The sequence below is a fragment of the Panthera uncia genome, chromosome F2 (genome assembly GCF_023721935.1).
Source record: "Panthera uncia isolate 11264 chromosome F2, Puncia_PCG_1.0, whole genome shotgun sequence".
In the NCBI taxonomy this organism is placed as follows: Eukaryota; Metazoa; Chordata; class Mammalia; order Carnivora; family Felidae; genus Panthera; species Panthera uncia.
The window spans coordinates 41,861,756-41,880,479 of NC_064812.1; the positions used below are offsets into that span (position 1 = coordinate 41,861,756).

Sequence of the window (18,724 nt, forward strand, 5' to 3'; positions counted from 1 at the left end):
CCAATCTTGTTTAAAAGTAGTATGGTATAGGCTGTCAGGAATGAGGTAGTGAAGAGGGGAAGATTAAGGATATAAAAAGGGAGTGATAAAATCTTTCTCGGTGTAGATATTAGATAAGTATTTTTCAATTGGGTTTGAAGTCCCTGGAGATGGTTGGGTGTATTCTCAGGTGTTTATAAATTCTTAGAGAAGCTTAGAATTTTGTATTTTCTTTTAACTGATGTGAATAAATGCATGTAAACATATGCTGGATCTTTTAGATGGCCACCTTATATAATTATTATAAGTTTTCATGTCTTCAAATGAGAAGAGGGCTGAACAGAATGTGTTAGTGGTCTACTCCTACCAAATGCAGTTTTTATATATTCACTTAAGATGATCTAACAATTGACCCATTATATATCTTGTTGAAAAGAAAACTTGTTGAAAATAACCTGTGCCAAATCTGTTGGTATTATATTTATGTCATGAATAACGGTTTAATTTCAGTAAGGTATCACTATCATATTAAATTATTGTGATTTTTAATTTTATTTGTTTTATATTTAGTTTATAAATGTTTAATTTTTTATTGTAATAAAATATGCATAACATAGAATTCACCATTTTAACTATTTAAAGTGTACAACTGAGTGGCATTTAGCATATTTACAATGTTTTGCAACAGTCACCACTATCTAATTCCAGTTTCATGATGCTAAAAGAAAACCCAGACCAATTAAGCAATCAGTTCTCCACTCCCCACTTCTACATAGCCCCTGGCAACCACCAGTCTGCTTCCTGTCTCTATGGATTTGCCTGTTTTGGATATTTCATATGAATAGAATTATAAAATGTAGTTCTTCATGACTTAAAACAACAAGTAATGCATCACATGGTAAGGAATTTAGAAGGCGTGAAGAATATAATAAAAAAAACTCCCTTCCCTGATCCGTAGCCATCTAGTTCTCTAGAGGCAAACTAGTTTTCAATTTTAGGGTATCTTTTTGGAGATATTCTATACATTTTGAAAAAAAATTTTTTTTTTAACCTTTATTTATTTTTGAGACAGAGAGAGACAGAGCATGAATGGGGGAGGGTCAGAGAGAGGGAGATACAGAATCTGAAACAGGCTCCAGGCTCTGAGCTGTCAGCACAGAGCCCGACGCGGGGCTCAAACCCACGGACCGCGAGATCATGACCTGAGCCAAAGTCGGACGCTTAACCGACTGAGCCACCCAGGCGCCCCTACATTTTGAATCATATTTGTGTGTATATATTCTCCCCATACAAATGATTGTTCACCTGCTGCAATGTTCTATACATTGCATTTTTACTGTAACAGTATATCTTAGAAATCTTTTTGTCAGTACATTTAGAACTACCTTATGCTGTTTATTTTATTTTTTATTTATTTTTATTTTTCAAATATAATTTATTGTCAAGTTGGTTAACATACTGTGTATAGTGTGCTCTTGGTTTTGGGGGCAGATTCCCTTGATTCATTGCTTACATACAACAACCAGTGCTCATCCCAACAAGTGTCCTCCTCAATGCCCACCACCCATTTTCCCCTCTCCTACAATTCCTCTACCTTATGCTTTTTTTTTTTTTAATTTTTTTTTTCAACGTTTTTTATTTATTTTTGGGACAGAGAGAGACAGAGCATGAACGGGGGAGGGGCAGAGAGAGAGGGAGACACAGAATCGGAAACAGGCTCCAGGCTCCGAGCCATCAGCCCAGAGCCTGATGCGGGGCTCGAACTCACGGACCGCAAGATCGTGACCTGGCTGAAGTCGGACGCCTAACCGACTGCGCCACCCAGGTGCCCCTCTACCTTATGCTTTAAAAAAAATTTTTTTTAATGCTTATTTATTTTTGAGAGAGAGAGCCAGTGGGAGAGGGGCAGAGAGAGAGAGCCAGTGGGAGAGGGGCAGAGAGAGGGAGATGCAGAATCCAAAGCAAGCTCCAGGCTCTGTGCTGTCAGCACAGAGCATGATGTCGGGCCTGAACCCCCCAAACATGAGATCATGACCTGAGCCACCCAAGCGCCCCTAAAAGTTACCAATATTTCATTGTATGGGTATGCCAAATATACTTAACTAGTGCTTTATTAAAGGATATTTATGTTATTTGAGGTCTTTTGTTGTTACAAGCAAAGCTACAACTAATGTCTATATATTACATACATATGTGAGGATATGTCCATAAATATCCATTTATCCATAGGATAAATACCTTGGAGTAGGGTGCTGGTTTCAAGGTATGTGCATTAACATTTTGATGGATAATAGTCATTTACCCTCTGCAGAGGTTAGAAGTTTATCCTTCTACCAGCAATGAGTAATGTTTGTATCATTTATTGTGATGCTTAATCTGTATATGAGTATATACTTATACTTTTTGGTATTTGATAATCTAATTGTTAAAAAATATTATTTTGTTGTGCCTTTTAAGTTAAACTTTTTAATGTTATGTCTTGAGAATGTTCCCTACTTTGCTCCTGAGGATAAGATCCCCTTGCTAAACATCCCTCCTTATTAGATAGATCAGGTACAGTTTCTGCTTATCTGTGAATAGCAGCTTTCATTTCCCTCCTGTCTGCAGAATTATTTAAATAAGCCTGTAGGAGCTGGGGGACACCTCACCCTCTTGGTACTGCAAAGCCTGCCTCCCACACCCCTAGTAGTTCACTGTGTTCTGGAGGGCAACCCCTTTGTGACCCTACATGAATATGGCAGTCTTCCTCCCTGACACTGTGAGTATATGTGACTACTGTTTTTTGTACCTGTTCAGTGTCAGGTGTTATGTGTTTGGCCATCCCTATAACCCTAGAACAGGAATCCTTTCCTCACCAACTAGATAAATAGAGGCAGTTAAAACAAGGAGACGTGTTTTTCTAAGGAGCTTTACTCAGTTTCTCTGAGAGTCTTACAACTCTTACTATCCCTCCTCCCAGGGCTAAAAATTACTGGTGTATAAACTTTGTGGGATGTATTTACTAAGCTCTTTTGGAAAGTTTCTTCATTGTCTAGCATATTAAGCATGTTAAGTTTGGTCTAAATTTCCTCAGTTACTTGGATTGGGTGCAAAATGGAAGTATTCCTGTTTGAACAGAGCTTTAAACTGGGAATTTGCTTTATGCTTTTGGAGGACTGATGTAGAATAATTGAAATAATGGTGTTCAGTGTCTAGTTTTGGGGGAATGAATTGTGTGTGTTCATATGTTGGCTCTTCTTTGAAGGCTCATTTAAAAACAAAATGTGAAGTGGTGACTTAAGCAAGATAAAATAGGCAAATGGGATAAGCACAATGGAAAGAAAGATAACACAGTTCTTTAGATACCAGTTGATATGCTTTTAGTTTATGTATTAATAAAAATACTGGCTTATATAATTGAATTTTATTGGCATGTGTAGCTAGAAATTCTAGGCTTCACGGTTGACTGGTCTAGCAGTTTAAAGGATGTCATCATGAGCCCAGTTCTTTCTCTTTTTCTCATCTGTCATCCACAGGATTGGCTTCATTGTTAAACTGGTTCCCCTCATGTTAAGTAATAGATTTCAGCAATCATTGGGGCCATATACTTCTTTTTTTCTCATCTATCTGTTGGCAGGCAGATGTGCCCTACTCATAATCATTAAATAACTTTTCTTAACTTCATGCTGATATTGTGCCACTTTATTGTGACCAGAGGGATTCCTAACTTTAGACCTATATTACCGCTGTAAGGAAGATTTACTGGTTTCTGAGAATCATCAATGTACCAGTCAGATACACATTCTTCATTTCTGTCCTTGGGAGTGAGAGCTATCTCATCCTAATTTCCTGGCTGCTGCACAATGGAGGAGGAATGGAATGGATGTTAGATACCTCCAATATCCATAATGTTAACTATACTGATAAGTGATTAGTTGAAAAAATGGCTAAAGTAAATATGAGTAGTTTAGCAACATTTTTAGTATATAAAATTTAACTGAAGGCTAAGTTTCTGCCAACCAGCTTCTGGGACAGAGGCTCCTTTAGTTCAAAAAATACATTTTTTAAAGATTTTACTAAAATTTTTTTAAGGTTATTTGTTTTGAGTGAGAGAGAATGAGTGGGAGAGGGGCAGAGAGAGAGAGAGAGAGAGAGAGAGAGAGAGAAAATCCCAAGCAGGCTCCATGCTGTCAGTGCAGAGCCTGATGCGGGGCTCGATCCCTTGAATCATGACATCATGAGCTGAACTGAAATGAAGAGTGGGATACTTAACTGACTGAGTAACCCAAGCGCCCCTAAAGATTTTATTTTTAAGAAGTCTCCATACCCAGTGTGGGGTTCGAACTCACAACTCCGATTTTAAGAATCACATGCTCTACCAACTGAGCCAGGTGCCCCTAGTTCAAAATATTTTTTTGTCCCAAGAATATGATGTGGCCAGACAGGGAGGTATTCTGTGAAGATGAATGTAAATCTAGATTATATAGAGTAGGTCTGTGATTCATGTAGCATGGTTGTGGTAAAATCTATAATTTGACTCTGTGAGATAATATAAAATATATTTATTGGCCTCTGACCCTGGTTGCCGGCATAGAGCTCCTAAAACTCTTCTAATTTCCTCATTAATGACAATACTAAGAACATTTTCTCATTCTAGTATTTGGTCTTTGACCCTGGTTCCTGACATAGAGTTCCTAAATCCTTTGGAATTTCCTGGGTGATAGTAGTGTCTTTTATTCTAATGAGGTGATTCTTGGTGGGCTCCAAAATGGGGGCTGGTTTTCAGGAAGACCAGTCCATGATTACAGGCTGGGAATTTTCAGCTCCACTTCCATTCTTCACACATGGGAAGAGAGTTAGAAATGGAGTTAAATAATACATCATGCCTGACATGAGGAAGTCTCTATAAATAGTATGAGGTTTGGAGAGATTTTAGGTTGGTGAACATGTGGAGATGCTGGGAGACTGGCTGCCTGGATAGGGCATGGAAGCTCTGCGTCCCTTCCCACGTAACTTGCTCTGTGCATTTCTTCCATCTGGATGTTCATCTGTATCCTTTGCCATATCTTTTTATGATAAGTTGGTAAATAGTAAGTAAACTGTTGTCTTGGGTTCTGTGAGCTGCTCTAGCAAATTACTTGAATCCCTGGGATTATGGGAACCTCACATTTATAGCCTGTTGGTCAGAAGCACAGATGCGATTCGCGTCTGAAGGGAGGCAGTAGGTTTGTGGGACTGATTCCTTAACCTGTGGGATCTGATGCTATCTGCAGGTAGATAGTGTTAAAATTGAGTTAAATTGTAGGACACCCAGGTGGTGTCACAGAATCACTTGGTGGGGAAAACCTCACATCTTACATCAGAAGTGTGAGTGTGGTGGTTGTCTGAGAGAAGGGTGTAACACAGGAAGAGGACTGAGTTTTTCTTCCTCAGACTCCTTCAGTTCTGTAAGGTTTGTTAAGATCCCTGAAATCTAATTTTTGATTGTCTCAGGTGCTTAATATCACAGAATGTCATCACCAAAGCACAGCAATGAAGTATGAGATATAAATGCTATAGCAGAATGACTCTTAGGGTTTGCATTCACCCTCATTTTTACCCTATTTTTGTGGCAGATTTTGTGTTTTTTTGTTTGTTTGTTTGTTTGTTTCGTCTTCCTTACATGTTATATTATGGTCTTATAAAATATTGAATATAATTTTGTGTGCCTCCTCAGATTCTCTCAATACCACCTGGCTCCTAGACTGCTCTTCTGTCTCTATAGGCTGATCTGTTGCATAACCTGGGCAGCAGGGCCCTATTCCTTAGTGGCTACCTTCCAACCAGACTGACATTTTGGGAGTGTCTGTTCCTCCTGCCATTTCCAATCTTGGATGAAATACCATAGCACAGGGCTTAGTACCCTGCACATTTGTGGAGGCTGGATGACACAATCTGGAAGTAGAGTGAAGTTTACTGTGTGTGGGATCAACTTTGACTAATGGGAAATAGGAGACAGGAGAGAACCTTCCAGATATATTCCTCTTTTTCCTCTGTGGACCACTCTGAGGTATGTTCTTTTTTGTAGACTATTATCAGTAAATGTTCCAAGGAGGGTACCAAGTAAATGCATTTGCCAAGTGACCTACTGTATCTTTTCATAGCTTGTTGTAAAGTGCTAGTCACTGACTTTGCTTTACACAGTTCTTGCCTCAGCTACCACCTCCTTTTTTTTTTTATTAACCTTTGGTGTCCTGGGTAAGAAACTCCCAAATAAAGCCACCAGCACTCTAATCATTGCTTTAGGCTCTGGTTGCCAGAGAATTTGGGCTAAGACAGATTAATAAGGTATAATTTCTCACCTTTTTTTTTTTTTTTTGACTATCCTAAGATGTAGAAATAATTTCAGTAGTCACAGTGCTTTTATTGCTTAAAGTTCATGGAAAAAAAAATCACCCCTACTCCACAGTTATTTCTTATTGTTAAATTTAATAGCTGTAATTGTCCACATTCTATTTTTAATGACTAAAGAGTTAAAATATATTAACTCATTTTTATTCTTTTTAAAAAAAATTTTTTTTTTTAACGTTTATTCATTTTTGAGACAGAGAGAGACAGAGCATGAATGGGGGAAGGTCAGAGAGAGAGGGAGACACAGAATCTGAAACAGGCTCCAGGCTCTGAGCTGTCAGCACAGAGCCTGACGCGGGGCTCGAACTCACGGACCACGAGATCATGACCTGAGCCGAAGTTGGACGCCCAACCGACTGAGCCACCCAGGCGCCCCATAACTCATTTTTATTCTTAACGATAATTTTGGTAATTATTAAACATAAAGAAAAGTTGAAAGAATTGTACCCATGTACTGAGCACCCTTATACCCATTACCTGATTCTACAATTAAAGTTTTACTATATTTGCTTTATTACATACCCATCTATTCATTGGTCTTGTTTAAAAAAAATTTTTTTTTAGGAAGCTTATGCCCAACATGGGACTTGAACTCACAACCCCAAATCAAGGGTCACATACTCTGTTGACTGAGCCAGCCAGGTACCCCAGTCTTTCTTACTTTTATTTATTTACTTTATTATTATTATTATTATTATTATTTTTAAATATTTATTTTTGAGTGAGAGACAGAGACAGAACGTGACCAGGGGAGGGGCAGAGAGAGAGGGAGACACAGAATACCTAAGAACCCCAGGCTCTGAGCTGTCGGCATAGAGCCGGACATGGGACTCAAACCCACAAACCATGAGATCATGACCTGAGCCAAAGTTGGACACTCAACCTACTGAGCCACCCAGGCAGCCCAGTCTAGCTTACTTTTAAAAATTGATACAAGAAAACTTTTATTGTTGGGAGTATAGTTGATTTCATTAGTTATATTAGTTTCAGGTGTACAGCATAGTGATTTGACAAGCTGTACATTATTCAGTGCTCACCATGATAAAATGTAGTCACCATCTGTCACCATACAACATTATTACAATATTATTCACTGTATTCCCAATGCTATATATTTTTATTTCCATGACCTATTTTATAACTTAAAGTTTATACCTCTTAATCCGCTTCACCTATTTTGCCCATTCCCCTACTCCCCTCCCCTCTGGCAACTACTAGTTTATTCTCAGTTTTCATGAGTCTGTTTCTGTTTTCTTTTGTTTGTTCATTTGTTTTTTAGATGCACATGGAAGTGAAATCATGGTTTTTGTTTTTGTCTGACTTACATTACTTAAGATGATACCCTTTGTGACCATCTATGTTGTTACAAATGGCAAGATCTCATTCTTTTTTTTTTATGGCTGAGTAATATTCTAGTGTGTGTGTGTGTGTGTGTGTGTGTGTGTACCACATATTCTGTATTCATACATCTATCAGTGGGCACTTAGGTTGCTTCTGTATCTTGGCTGTTGTAAATAATGCTGCAATAAACATGGTGCATATGTCTTGTTGAATTAATGTTTTTGTTTTCTTAGGGTAAATTTCTTGTAGTGGAATTACTGTATCATATGGTAATTCTATTTTTAATTTTTTGAGGAACCTCCATACTGTATTCCACATTGGTTGCACCAATTTACATTCCCACAACAGTGCATGAAGGTTTTTTTCTTTATATTCTTGCCAACACTTGTTATGTCTGTCTTTTTGATACCAACCATTCTGACTGGTGTGAGGCGATTTGCATTTCCCTAATGATTAGTGATATTGAGCATCTTTTCATGTGTCTATTGGTCATTTGGATGTCTTCTTTGGAGAAATGTGTATTCAGGTCCTCTGCCCACTTTAAATTGGGTTATTTGTGGGGTTTCTTTTTTGGTGTTAAGTTATATAAATTCTTTATATGTTTTGGATTTTAACCCATTATCAGATGTATCATTTGCAAATATCTACTCCCAAAATGAAAAGGTTGCTTTTTGTTTTGTTCTGTGTTGAGGATTCTTTGCAGTTTTTTTTTTTAATTTTTAATTTTTTTTAATTTTTTTTTTTATTTTTGAGAGAGAGAGAGAGGCAGAGGCAGACACAGAATCTGAAGCAGGTTCCAGGCTCCGAGCTGTCAGCACAGAGCCCGGCACACAGCTCAAACTCACAAACTGCGAGATCATGACCTGAGCTGAAGTCGGACGCTTAGCTGACTGAGCCACCCAGGTGCCCCTGCAGTTTTCACTAGTATGCTTTGGAGATACTTGTTTTAATTTTAGAACATATAGAGGTACCTCATTCTTTTAATCGCTGCAGAGTAACAGTGGTATGATTATATCATAGTTTATTTAGGATTTTTGTTAAAAACAATCCTGCAGTGTATATCATTGTGCATGTGGTCTTACGAACTTATGCAAATAGTAGTCAGAATCATAATGTGTTTGCATTACTTTTTTTAATTATTATTTTTGCATTACATTTTAATTTTTTTTTTTTTGACGTTTATTTATTTTTGGGACAGAGAGAGACAAAGCATGAACAGGGGAGGGGCAGAGAGAGAGGGAGACACAGAATCTGAAACAGGCTCCAGGCTCTGAGCCATCAGCCCAGAGTCCGACACAGGGCTCTGACTCACAGACTGCGAGATCGTGACCTGAGCTGAAGTCGGACGCTTAACCGACTGAGCCACCCAGGCGCCCCTTGCATTACATTTTAATATGGTCTGCCAAACTGCCTTCCAAAATGACTCTGCCATCATTAGCGTCTGAGAGAATTTATTTCCCCATCTTTTTTTTTTAAGTTTTTTTTTTTAACATTTATTCATTTTTTGATAGAGACAGAGAGTGAGTGGGGGAGGGGCAGAGAGAGAGGGAGACAGAATCGGAAGCAGGCTCCAGACTCAACTGACAGCACAGAGCCCAACGCGGGGCTTGAACTTACGGACCGTGAGATCAGGACCTGAGCTGAAGTCTGACGCTTAACCGACTGAGCCACCCAGGAGCCTCCTCCCCATCTTTTTTAACACATCCTGCTAAATTAAACCTTTTTAACTTTAAAAAAAAATTTTTTTTTTTTTTACATTTATTTATTTTTGAGAGACAGAGCACAAGTGGGGAAGGGCAGAGAGAGAAGGAGACAGAATCCAAAACAGGCTCCCAGCTCCGAGCTGTCAGCACAGAGCCCGACGCGGGGCTCAAACTCACAAACCGTGAGATCATGACCTGAGCCAAAGTCAGACGCTCAATCGACTGAGCCACCCAGGCGCCCCTAACTTTTTTTAACTTTTGCCAGTTGAATCGGTAAAATCTACTGTGATCTTTTCATTTCTATCTCCCTAATTGCTTATGAGGTCAAGTTCTATATGTTGGATGTTCTTTTATTCTTTAAATTTTTTTCTATTCTACATCCGGTATTCTATAGCATTGTTTTTCTTAGTTTGTAAGAGTTACTTACAATTTGATTTTGGTTATATAAGTGATACATGAACATATTTTTATACATTTTCTAATAATACAGTTAAATTAATAGTTCTTTACTATTCTCCATTTCAGTCTCCTCCCAGTAATAGTTACTGTCAATAATTTGATGGCTATCCTTCTAGACCATTGTGTCAATAGAAATATAATACAAATCATGTACATAGATTATAAAATTTTCTAGTAGCCACATTAAGAAAAAGTAAAAAGCAGATGAAATTAATATTTATGATGCATTTTATTTAACCCAAAATTTATATCATCTCAACATGTAATTAATATGTTATTATTTGTACTAAGTTTTAAAAAGTTGGTATATATTTTACATTTACATCTCAGTTTGGATGCTGAATTTTTATTGTGAATTCTTGATCATTATTTAGATTGCATAGTACAATTGAAAAAACAGATTTGTATACCCAAGTTCTAAACATAGTTAAAAGTTGTTTACTATCTGAATAGAGTTTTTAAAAATTTTGTTTATATTCATATCTAGATCTGCAAAACTAATTCCATCTGTTTTAGAAGAATTGATTTGACTGGGAATTAAAAGTATCAGTTTCAGGGCACCTGGGTGGCTCAGTCAGTTGAGCGTCCGACTTCAGCTCAGGTCATGATCTCACAGCTCGTGAATTTGAGCCCCACGTTGGACTCTGTGCTGACAGCTCAGAGCCTGGAGCCTGTTAGGGATTCTATGTCTCTCTCTCTCTCTCTCTCTCTCTCTCTCTGCCCCTCCCCTGCTCACGTTCTGTGTCTCTCTCCTTCAAAAATAAATAAACATTAAAAAAAAAACCACATCAGATTCAAAAGTATGTCAAAGTTAAGTAAATTTACTATGTCACATTTTCAATGTTAATATTATTAACATTGATTTCACACGGTCATTGTGTAAATTAAAAGGCAGCTCTAAATTTATGAATATCAACAAAATATTTTTTTATTTTTGGAGAGAGAGCCTGAGCGGGGGAGAGGAGCAGAGGGAGAGAGAGAGAGGTAGAATCTTAAGCAGGCTCCAGGCTCAGTGCAGAGCCCAACACAGGGCTTGAACTCATGATTGTGAGATTAAGACCTAAACTGAGATCCAGTCGGATGATTAACTGAGCTACCCTGGCGCCCCAACAAAGTACTTTTCAAAAATTTTATAGCTTTTGCATGCAATTTGCATATCACTCTGAATTGCAATTAAAGTTTTCCATTGATTCATGTTGGAAAAATGTGTATGTCACTTACTGATTTGTATCATTATGAAAATTTTCACTTAAAATTTTTTTTAACGTTTATTTATTTTTGAGACAGAGACAGAGCATGAATGGGGGAGGGTCAGAGAGAGAGAGGGAGACACAGAATCCAAAACAGGCTCCGGGCTCTGAGCTGTCAGCACAGAGCCTGACGCTGGGCTCGAACTCACGGACCGCGAGATCATGACCTGAGCCGAAGTCGGCTGCCCAACCGACTGAGCCACCCGGGCACCCCGAAAATTTTCACTTTAAACATAATTCTCTTACCTATCTAACCAGGTCACAGATACTTTTTTGTCAGAGCTTCAAATTTAGCTCATTCATATATAACTGTGATATTGGTAAGAAAATGTAAAGTATCATTTTTTCGTTTTTAATTATTGAATGTTTGGCAAGCATTCCTTTTGTTTCAAACAAATGTTGAATTGGAGTTCACAGTACTATAATTCTTTACAAAACTTTGTGACTCAACCAGTGAGCACTGGTGAAGAACAAAAAAACATCATTAAATGAAATGTGTTCTGTTTCTTTTTCTATAAACTGGCAGTGGTCATAGCAGTTGCATACATATTCCAAATGATTTTAACAACTATATTCAAGATAGTTTCCTTAGAGTCTACTTATGAAAATGAAGTACAAAATTTTTATAGTATATCTGGAACAAAGTAATAAGTAAAACATTCATGAGTTTATTTATCTGTCATTAATTAATTATCTTTTAAAGTAAACTGTACACCCAACACGGGGTTTGAACTTACGACCCCAGGATCAAGAGTTGCATGCTCTATTGACTGAGCCAGCCAGACACCCCAAAACATTAGTTTTTTGTTTTAAAATTTCAATAGATCAGTTTTAACCTAACCTAAGAGAGCAATGATCGGTTGTGGTGGAACTTTTTTTTTTCCATTTCTCACTGAAATTCTTCTTTTTACAGATATAGAAGATACACAAATATCTATGCCATGAATATTTGGTCATGAATTGATAGCATTTCTTATCAGTTTGGAAGTCCTTTGAGATAAGATGTGACCCAAATATTCATAGTAAAGTTTATCTTTTAATTGTACAACTTATTTAAATCTAAAGAAAAGTATTTGTATTTTAAAAATACTGAATCATTGAATCAGTGTGTTAGGTCTTGTATTCTGCAGACAATTGTTTGCTTAATTAATCCTTTTAAAAGTATATATTGTTGTTTGTTTTTTGTTTTTTTTTTTGGTAATCTCTGCACTCAACATGGGGCTTGAGCTCATGAGCCCAAGATCAAAAATTGCATGCTCTTCTGACTGAGCCAGTCAGACACCCCTAAAAATATCTTTAAAAAAATTTTCCCGTAATGTTCTAAACAAAATTTCCATACCTGAAATAAAGGTTTTTTCACCAGGTCTTCATCTAGAAATGGTTTTCCTTTTTTGTGCAAGAAACCAAGCCATTTTATGGCTGGCCAAAGTGACAAGCTCACACCTTGTTATATATTATTTAAAAATGTTTCTGGATATTTAATTCTTTTTTTAGATTAAACTTCATTTTTGTTTGTTGAGAGGAAATTTCTTGTTAGATTTACTATGTATTTGTTGACAGTGTCACATAGTATTGTCTGGTTTATAATCTAAAATTTTTTTACACAATGAACAGCTTATTTCTGTTCTCTTGTATCAAATTGTATTTAGTGTTTATTGTGAAATTTGTGATGTGCCTTAGTCCAGTCTTTATTCTTCATTGTTCCAGTGAGAGTACTAGCTTCTGCATGTCCATTTGATTCTGCATCAGTAGTGTATTTTCTTTTTATATTAAAAAATTTATCCATTTTTGGGGTGCCTGGGTGGCTCAGTTGGTTGAGCGTCTGGCTTCAACTCAGGTCATGATCTCACGGTTTGTGGGTTCGAGCCCCGCGCTGGGCTCTGTGCTGACAGCTCAGAGCCTGGAGCCTGTTTTGGATTCTGTGTCTCCCTCTCTCTCTGCTCCTCCCCTGCTTGTGCTCTGTCTCTCTCTGTCTCTCAAAAATAAATAAACATTAAAAAAAATTTTTTTTGTCCATTCTTAAATGTTTTTGGCTAGAAAAAGAGTTTAATTATAATGCAATTAAAACTGTAATAAATATTTCAGAACAGTAATCAATTACAGTTACACAGGATATCACTGTAATTTGTACTGTCTGCATAAAATATTCAAACAAGTCCATTAAATGTTACATCAGTGCATAGAAAAAAATCATTCAAACGTAATCAATTTGTTAAGATTGAATACACTGGTGGAAGGGCCCTGGGTGGCTCAGTTGGTAGAGCATGCGACTCTTGACCCTCAGGTTTGTGAGTTTACGCCCTTTATTAGGTGTAGAGATTACTTTATAAAAAAAAAAAAGAAAGAAAGAAACATTGTCTACACTGGTGATGTGATTATGTGTAATGTCAAAGAAAAATTGTATTGGAAAAGTAAAATAAGCAAGAAGACTTTACTCAAAACTATTGCAGTAGAGGGTAGAGATTGAATTGAACTCCCAACACAGCAGGGATTTATAGCCAAGGGGCAGGATATAGAAGTGAGTGAATGAAAAATTACTGAGAGGAACTTGGTTAGGATCGGGGTGAAGGTATGAAGAATTTGGTTAGGTATCAAGAGTGGAGAGATTCTTGCCAATCTGGGCCTGGCAGGCTGCCAAGGCCAAAGCGTAGTTGAGAAGAGGGCTCAGAGGAGCCTGACTGAAGTTTGGTCAAGGGGGTTGTTCTTGTCAGTAATGTAGAAATAGTAGTATATGGGATCAAAATGTTATGTAAAATGTAATCCTACCAAAACAGTAAAGTAGTATTTCATGGAAAAAATATGTTTCTTCAATTTAAATTTTTTAACTTTAAATTAAAATTCAATAAAATTTAAAATTCACTTTCTCGGTTCCATTAACAACATTTAAAATGCTCAGTAGCCACACATGATTCATGGCTATGCTAAATAATCAGGCCAAGTAAGTTTGAAGATCTAATTGGCTTTATTAAAGAATTCATGCCTTGGGCCCCACCTCCTCTAGCTAGTAGAGAGGCACTCCAAAGAGTTGTATAAAATGAAAGGTTTTTATAGAAGGAAGGAAGGAGGGTTAAGAAAGTTATTAGCGAAATTAAAGGATTGACAAGGTTGTTTTCTAGGGGAGGGGTCTTACCATGCAGAGTACCTCATCTTTCTTTGAGAGAGAGAGGACCCAGATGACAGAGTCATTGGCACTGGTGGAAAGAAAAATTTTCTGACTGACTGGTTAAGGCCACACTTCTGGGGGGAGGTTGAAACTGCAGCTAAGTTTAGGTATTAAGCCCCGGTTTGGGAACTCAGTCAAAGTGATACCATTAGGGCCTGTGGTTTTCTTTTCTTAACATTACTGTATTGGACAGTGGAGTTCTAGACCTTTTGGGAGTATGTTTTCATACATGTGTTTATGCCTGCCTACATGTTTTGTACCTGTGTATATTTTTTCTGTACCTACAGTTATTTAGCTTTGGTTGTTTTTGGTAAACATAATGGGACTATAGAGTATGTATTTTTCTTTTACTTGCTCATTTCACCTACCATATATCTTGGAGCTTATTCTGTGTCAATACATAAAAATCTGCCTCTTTTATTTTAGTGCTGCCTAGAGTTATGGATGTATTCTAGTGATTAAAAAAAATTTTTTTTTTAAATTTTATTTATTTTGAGAGAGAGGTGGGTGGGGAGGAGCAGAGAGAGAATACCAGGTAGGCTCCATGCTGTCAGGCACAGACCCTAATGTGGGGTCTAAACGCACGAACTGCAAGATCATGACCTGAGCCTAAACCAAGAGTTGGATGCTTTCCCAACTATGCCACCAGGCGCCCCTATTCTAGTGATTTTAATTGTCCCCACCTGAAATGCCCTTAGATTGCTTCCAACAGTATAGTATTACAGGGAATGGTTTATTCTTCCCTGTATTTGAATATTTTTTCTAAGTTAGATTCTGAGAAGTAAGATTACTGCAATTTTAGAAGGTTTTACACATGTGAAATATTAATACTCTCACACCGCCATCCAGAATGCTGTTTTACACTCCCATGATAGTACCAAAGAGAACCCTTTGCCCTGCACCATCGTCTACTTGACATTTTCAATCTTTAAGAATTTTGCCAGTCTTGTGGATGAAAATTATTTTTAGTATACATTCTTTGAGATAATTTTATGAGATTTATTGATTTTTCATATTTTTATTAGTATTTCATTTTTTATTAAAAATTTTTAATGTTTGTTTATTTTTGAGAGAGTATGAGTGTGGAATGGTTAGAGAGAGGGGTAACAGAGGATCTGAAGAGGGCTCTGTGCTGACAGCAGGGAGCCCAATGTAGGGCTTGAACTCAAGAACCGAACCGTGAGATTATGACCTGAGCTGAAGTCGGACACTTTAACCGACTGAGCCACCCGGGTGCCCCAGCATTTCATTTTTTAATACATCACCAGTTATTTCTTCTGAAATTAACTAAGTTTATTATCTAAAGATGGCATATATCCTGTATTCTTGGGTTTCCTTTGAGTTCCTTTGATCAGGTTGTTAGGTGGGTCAGTTTTTAGTTTGCATCTCTGTGGACAAATATTATTTGCATTTCTATTTTCTGCAATTTACTGAGCAATAAAACTGCCTAACGGCTATGTTAGGGAGGAATAAGTATCTTCTGCCCTTTAGGTCTTTTTCACTGGACTAAGAATTAAATTGACAGGAGATAGATTAGCATGAGAAAATCAAATTTAGTTTTATGCATACGGGGAATCCACACAGACATGAGATTTCAAAGACAGGGAATTTGAGACTTACATAACATCCTGAGCTAAGGAGGGGGTTTAGTGGTCTGGGAAAACAAAGAGGAGGAAGACCTTTAGCAGGAAGGTAAGAGTATATGTATGGAAAACAAAGGTTGCCCTGTTACTGTAGATACCTTTCTTAAGTAAGGAACAATCTGTTAGTAGCTTTTCTTCTTGGTACAGGTTCTCCTTTTCAATGTAAATTTAGGCAGTTGAGGGGGAGGTTAAGAGCTTTTCCTGAATCTGCTGAGTTTTGATTGCTTTTAGGTCAAAACAGTCTTCATCCAAAGTGGCCCATTTTTGGAGCAGCTTGCCCTTAGCCCCTATACTTGTATATGAAGGGAAAATAGGCTTTTTTTTTTTTTTTTACCTTGTTTATGTTACATTGTTAAAATTGTTATGCATACATTTATTATGTTTTCTGACAGGGATTAGAAAGTACATTCTAAACTCCACCTGGTGGCCTTGCAAATGGCTAGACTAGCTGTTTACATTTGTTAAAAAACAACATTCAATTGAATAAGTTTTGAAGGTCTTATTGATTTTATTCAATGATTTATGAATTAGGTAGCATCCCATTTAACAGACAGAAGAGAACTCTGAGGAACTATACAAAATGAATGACTTTAATAGGCAGAAGTGAGTGCGAACAAGGAAATTATCCTAGGAAAAAGTGGATTGGTTGTGTTCATTTTCCTTAAGGGTCTGGCAGGGGTCTGTCAGGCAGATTGCTTCACTAGTGCTGATCACATAGTTCTCGATTGGTTTAAAATCCCATTTTTGGAAGAGCCAAAACTGTAATTAAGTTGCAATTAGGTGACATGGGACTTAGCATAAGTGACTCTATTTTGAGCCTGAAGTCTCTCTCTCTTTCTCTCTTTTTTAATGTTTATTTGAGAGCCAGAGAGAGATACTGCAGGAGGGGGAGGGGCAGAGAGAGAGAATCCCAAGCAGGCTCTGAACTTCCAGTGCAGAGTCAGACTCAGGGCTTGATCCCACGAACCGTGGGATCATGACCTGAACTGAAATTAAATCGAGTGAGACGCTTAACTGTCTGAGCCACCCAAAGCGCCTCCTGGTGTCTCGTTTTTAAATAGTCCAAATTATATGAATATAGCTAAATAAAAATCCTGCTCTGTAATAATAGCAAATGCCATTTTGTTGTGTGCGGTCTTCAGGCATGATTATTCTGTTCTCACTGTGAATGGTGTTTTTTACACATGATAAAGCAGGCTAGCATATTCACATACGTTCCAGCTAGAATAATCCATTGCTTTAAACATATAATTTTTAAGTGTTTTTTAGATTTAATGTTCAACAAAAATTTTTTCATAAGTAACTGAAAAAAATGTAGTGGCTACTGTAGACTGTAAATGAAGGAGAAGCTTAGCTTTACTGTGAAGTCTGAGTCTGGGTGTAACCTAACTAGCTAGAGGATATGCAATTCCTGATTGACAGCAGGACCAGCATTATGCAGATTTTGTAAGAGAACAGCAGCTCAGAAAACAGTGATTAGGGGCTCTGTTAGGAATCACTACATTCATCACTCATCTTTAGTTTTTCATTTCCCTGTCTACTGGATTTGTAAACAAATAGCACAAAACAGTTCCTCTTTTGTTTTTATTAAAGTGGTACTGCAATGCAGTTTCAGTCTATCAGCTAGGCATACATGTGTGGAAATACGATATTCTCACTAAATTAGCTAATTTTTAGCTGTGTTCCCTGTTTATCTCTAGACCTTTGTGTATTAAATCCTATCTCGAGCTGTTCTCTTTATACACAAGTGTGTTTTGCTTGTGCCTTCCTGTCTTCTTCAGTGAGAAGCTTTATGTAGGTCAGGCTTGGCTTAAGCAGATTTCCTGAACCTGCGTCAGCTTAAGCTGGAGGAATTTTAATAAACCCTCCCCTGTAGGCGTGGGCCTAAATGAGGCTAGCCTAGTTAAGCCTGATCTTTTTCTGTTTGTGAAAAGAGCTGGGCAGAGCTGAAGGCTGCATGGTGGTTTCAGAAACTGCCTACTTAATTTGAAAAGAACAATGGTAGGAAAGGCTAGATCTTCCAATTTTACCTTATCTGAAAAGCTTGATTTGCTAAAGCTTGTGAAGCCATATGTTAAAATTCTCGAAGAACACACTAATAAACATTCAGTAATAGTGGAAAAGAATAGATGTTGGGATATCATAGCAGTAAACTATAATGCAATTGGAGTAGATCGCCCTCCTCGAACAGCCCAGGGCCTACGCACCCTTTACAAAAGGCTCAAAGAATATGCCAAACAGGAGCTATTGCAGCAAAAAGAGACCCAATCAGATTTTAAAAGCAATATTTCTGAGCCAACCAAGAAAGTTATGGAGATGATTCCCCAGATTTCCAGTTTTTGCCTGGTAAGAGACAGGAACCACATTCAAAGGTAAGCTTTATTTTATTTTCTTGTGGAAAATTATGGCGCCTCCTATCTATTGGGCTCTGGCTTAGTTGTGATAGAGATATGCATAGTAAGCATCCCCACTACGGGAGCAATGAATAGTGTCTTTGTTTTGCTTTCTTAAAAAAGAAAAGTGAGGCTATAAGGAATTTTTCTGCTGCATTTGATTTAAGCCACTTTTTATTGTCTTCCCCTCCCCCTTCCTTCTCTCTATAGTTTCTAAAAGTAAAGGTTAGGGAGTAATAAATGGGATGAAATTTGTAACATAACCTCATAAACTTTTTAAGCTTAAAATTTAAATTGCTAATTAGCTTCTGAGAGATATCTTTTTCTTATTTAAGATTATATTTCATTGGAATTTTCAATTTTATGTAAAGTTAGCAGTTTCAAGAGAAATGGAAGAACCCTTGTTTTTTAATGAATTATTACT

The 18,724-nt window shown here is 37.3% G+C and overlaps 1 protein-coding gene across 4 annotated transcripts in view; it reads left to right on the top strand.

Moving 5' to 3' along the window:
* Window positions 1-18,724, top strand: part of RAD54B (RAD54 homolog B) — a 95,314-nt gene that overhangs the window by 22,417 nt on the left and 54,173 nt on the right. The window contains exon 1 of one of the 4 annotated variants that reach the window (XM_049633140.1): window positions 17,457-18,279. The exons of the other annotated variants lie outside the window; for them this stretch is intronic. Coding sequence (XP_049489097.1) covers window positions 17,906-18,279 — 374 coding nt within the window. The 5' untranslated portion in view covers window positions 17,457-17,905. Of the gene's footprint in view, window positions 1-17,456; window positions 18,280-18,724 lie in introns of those variants that run through there. 4 annotated transcript variants of the gene reach the window in all.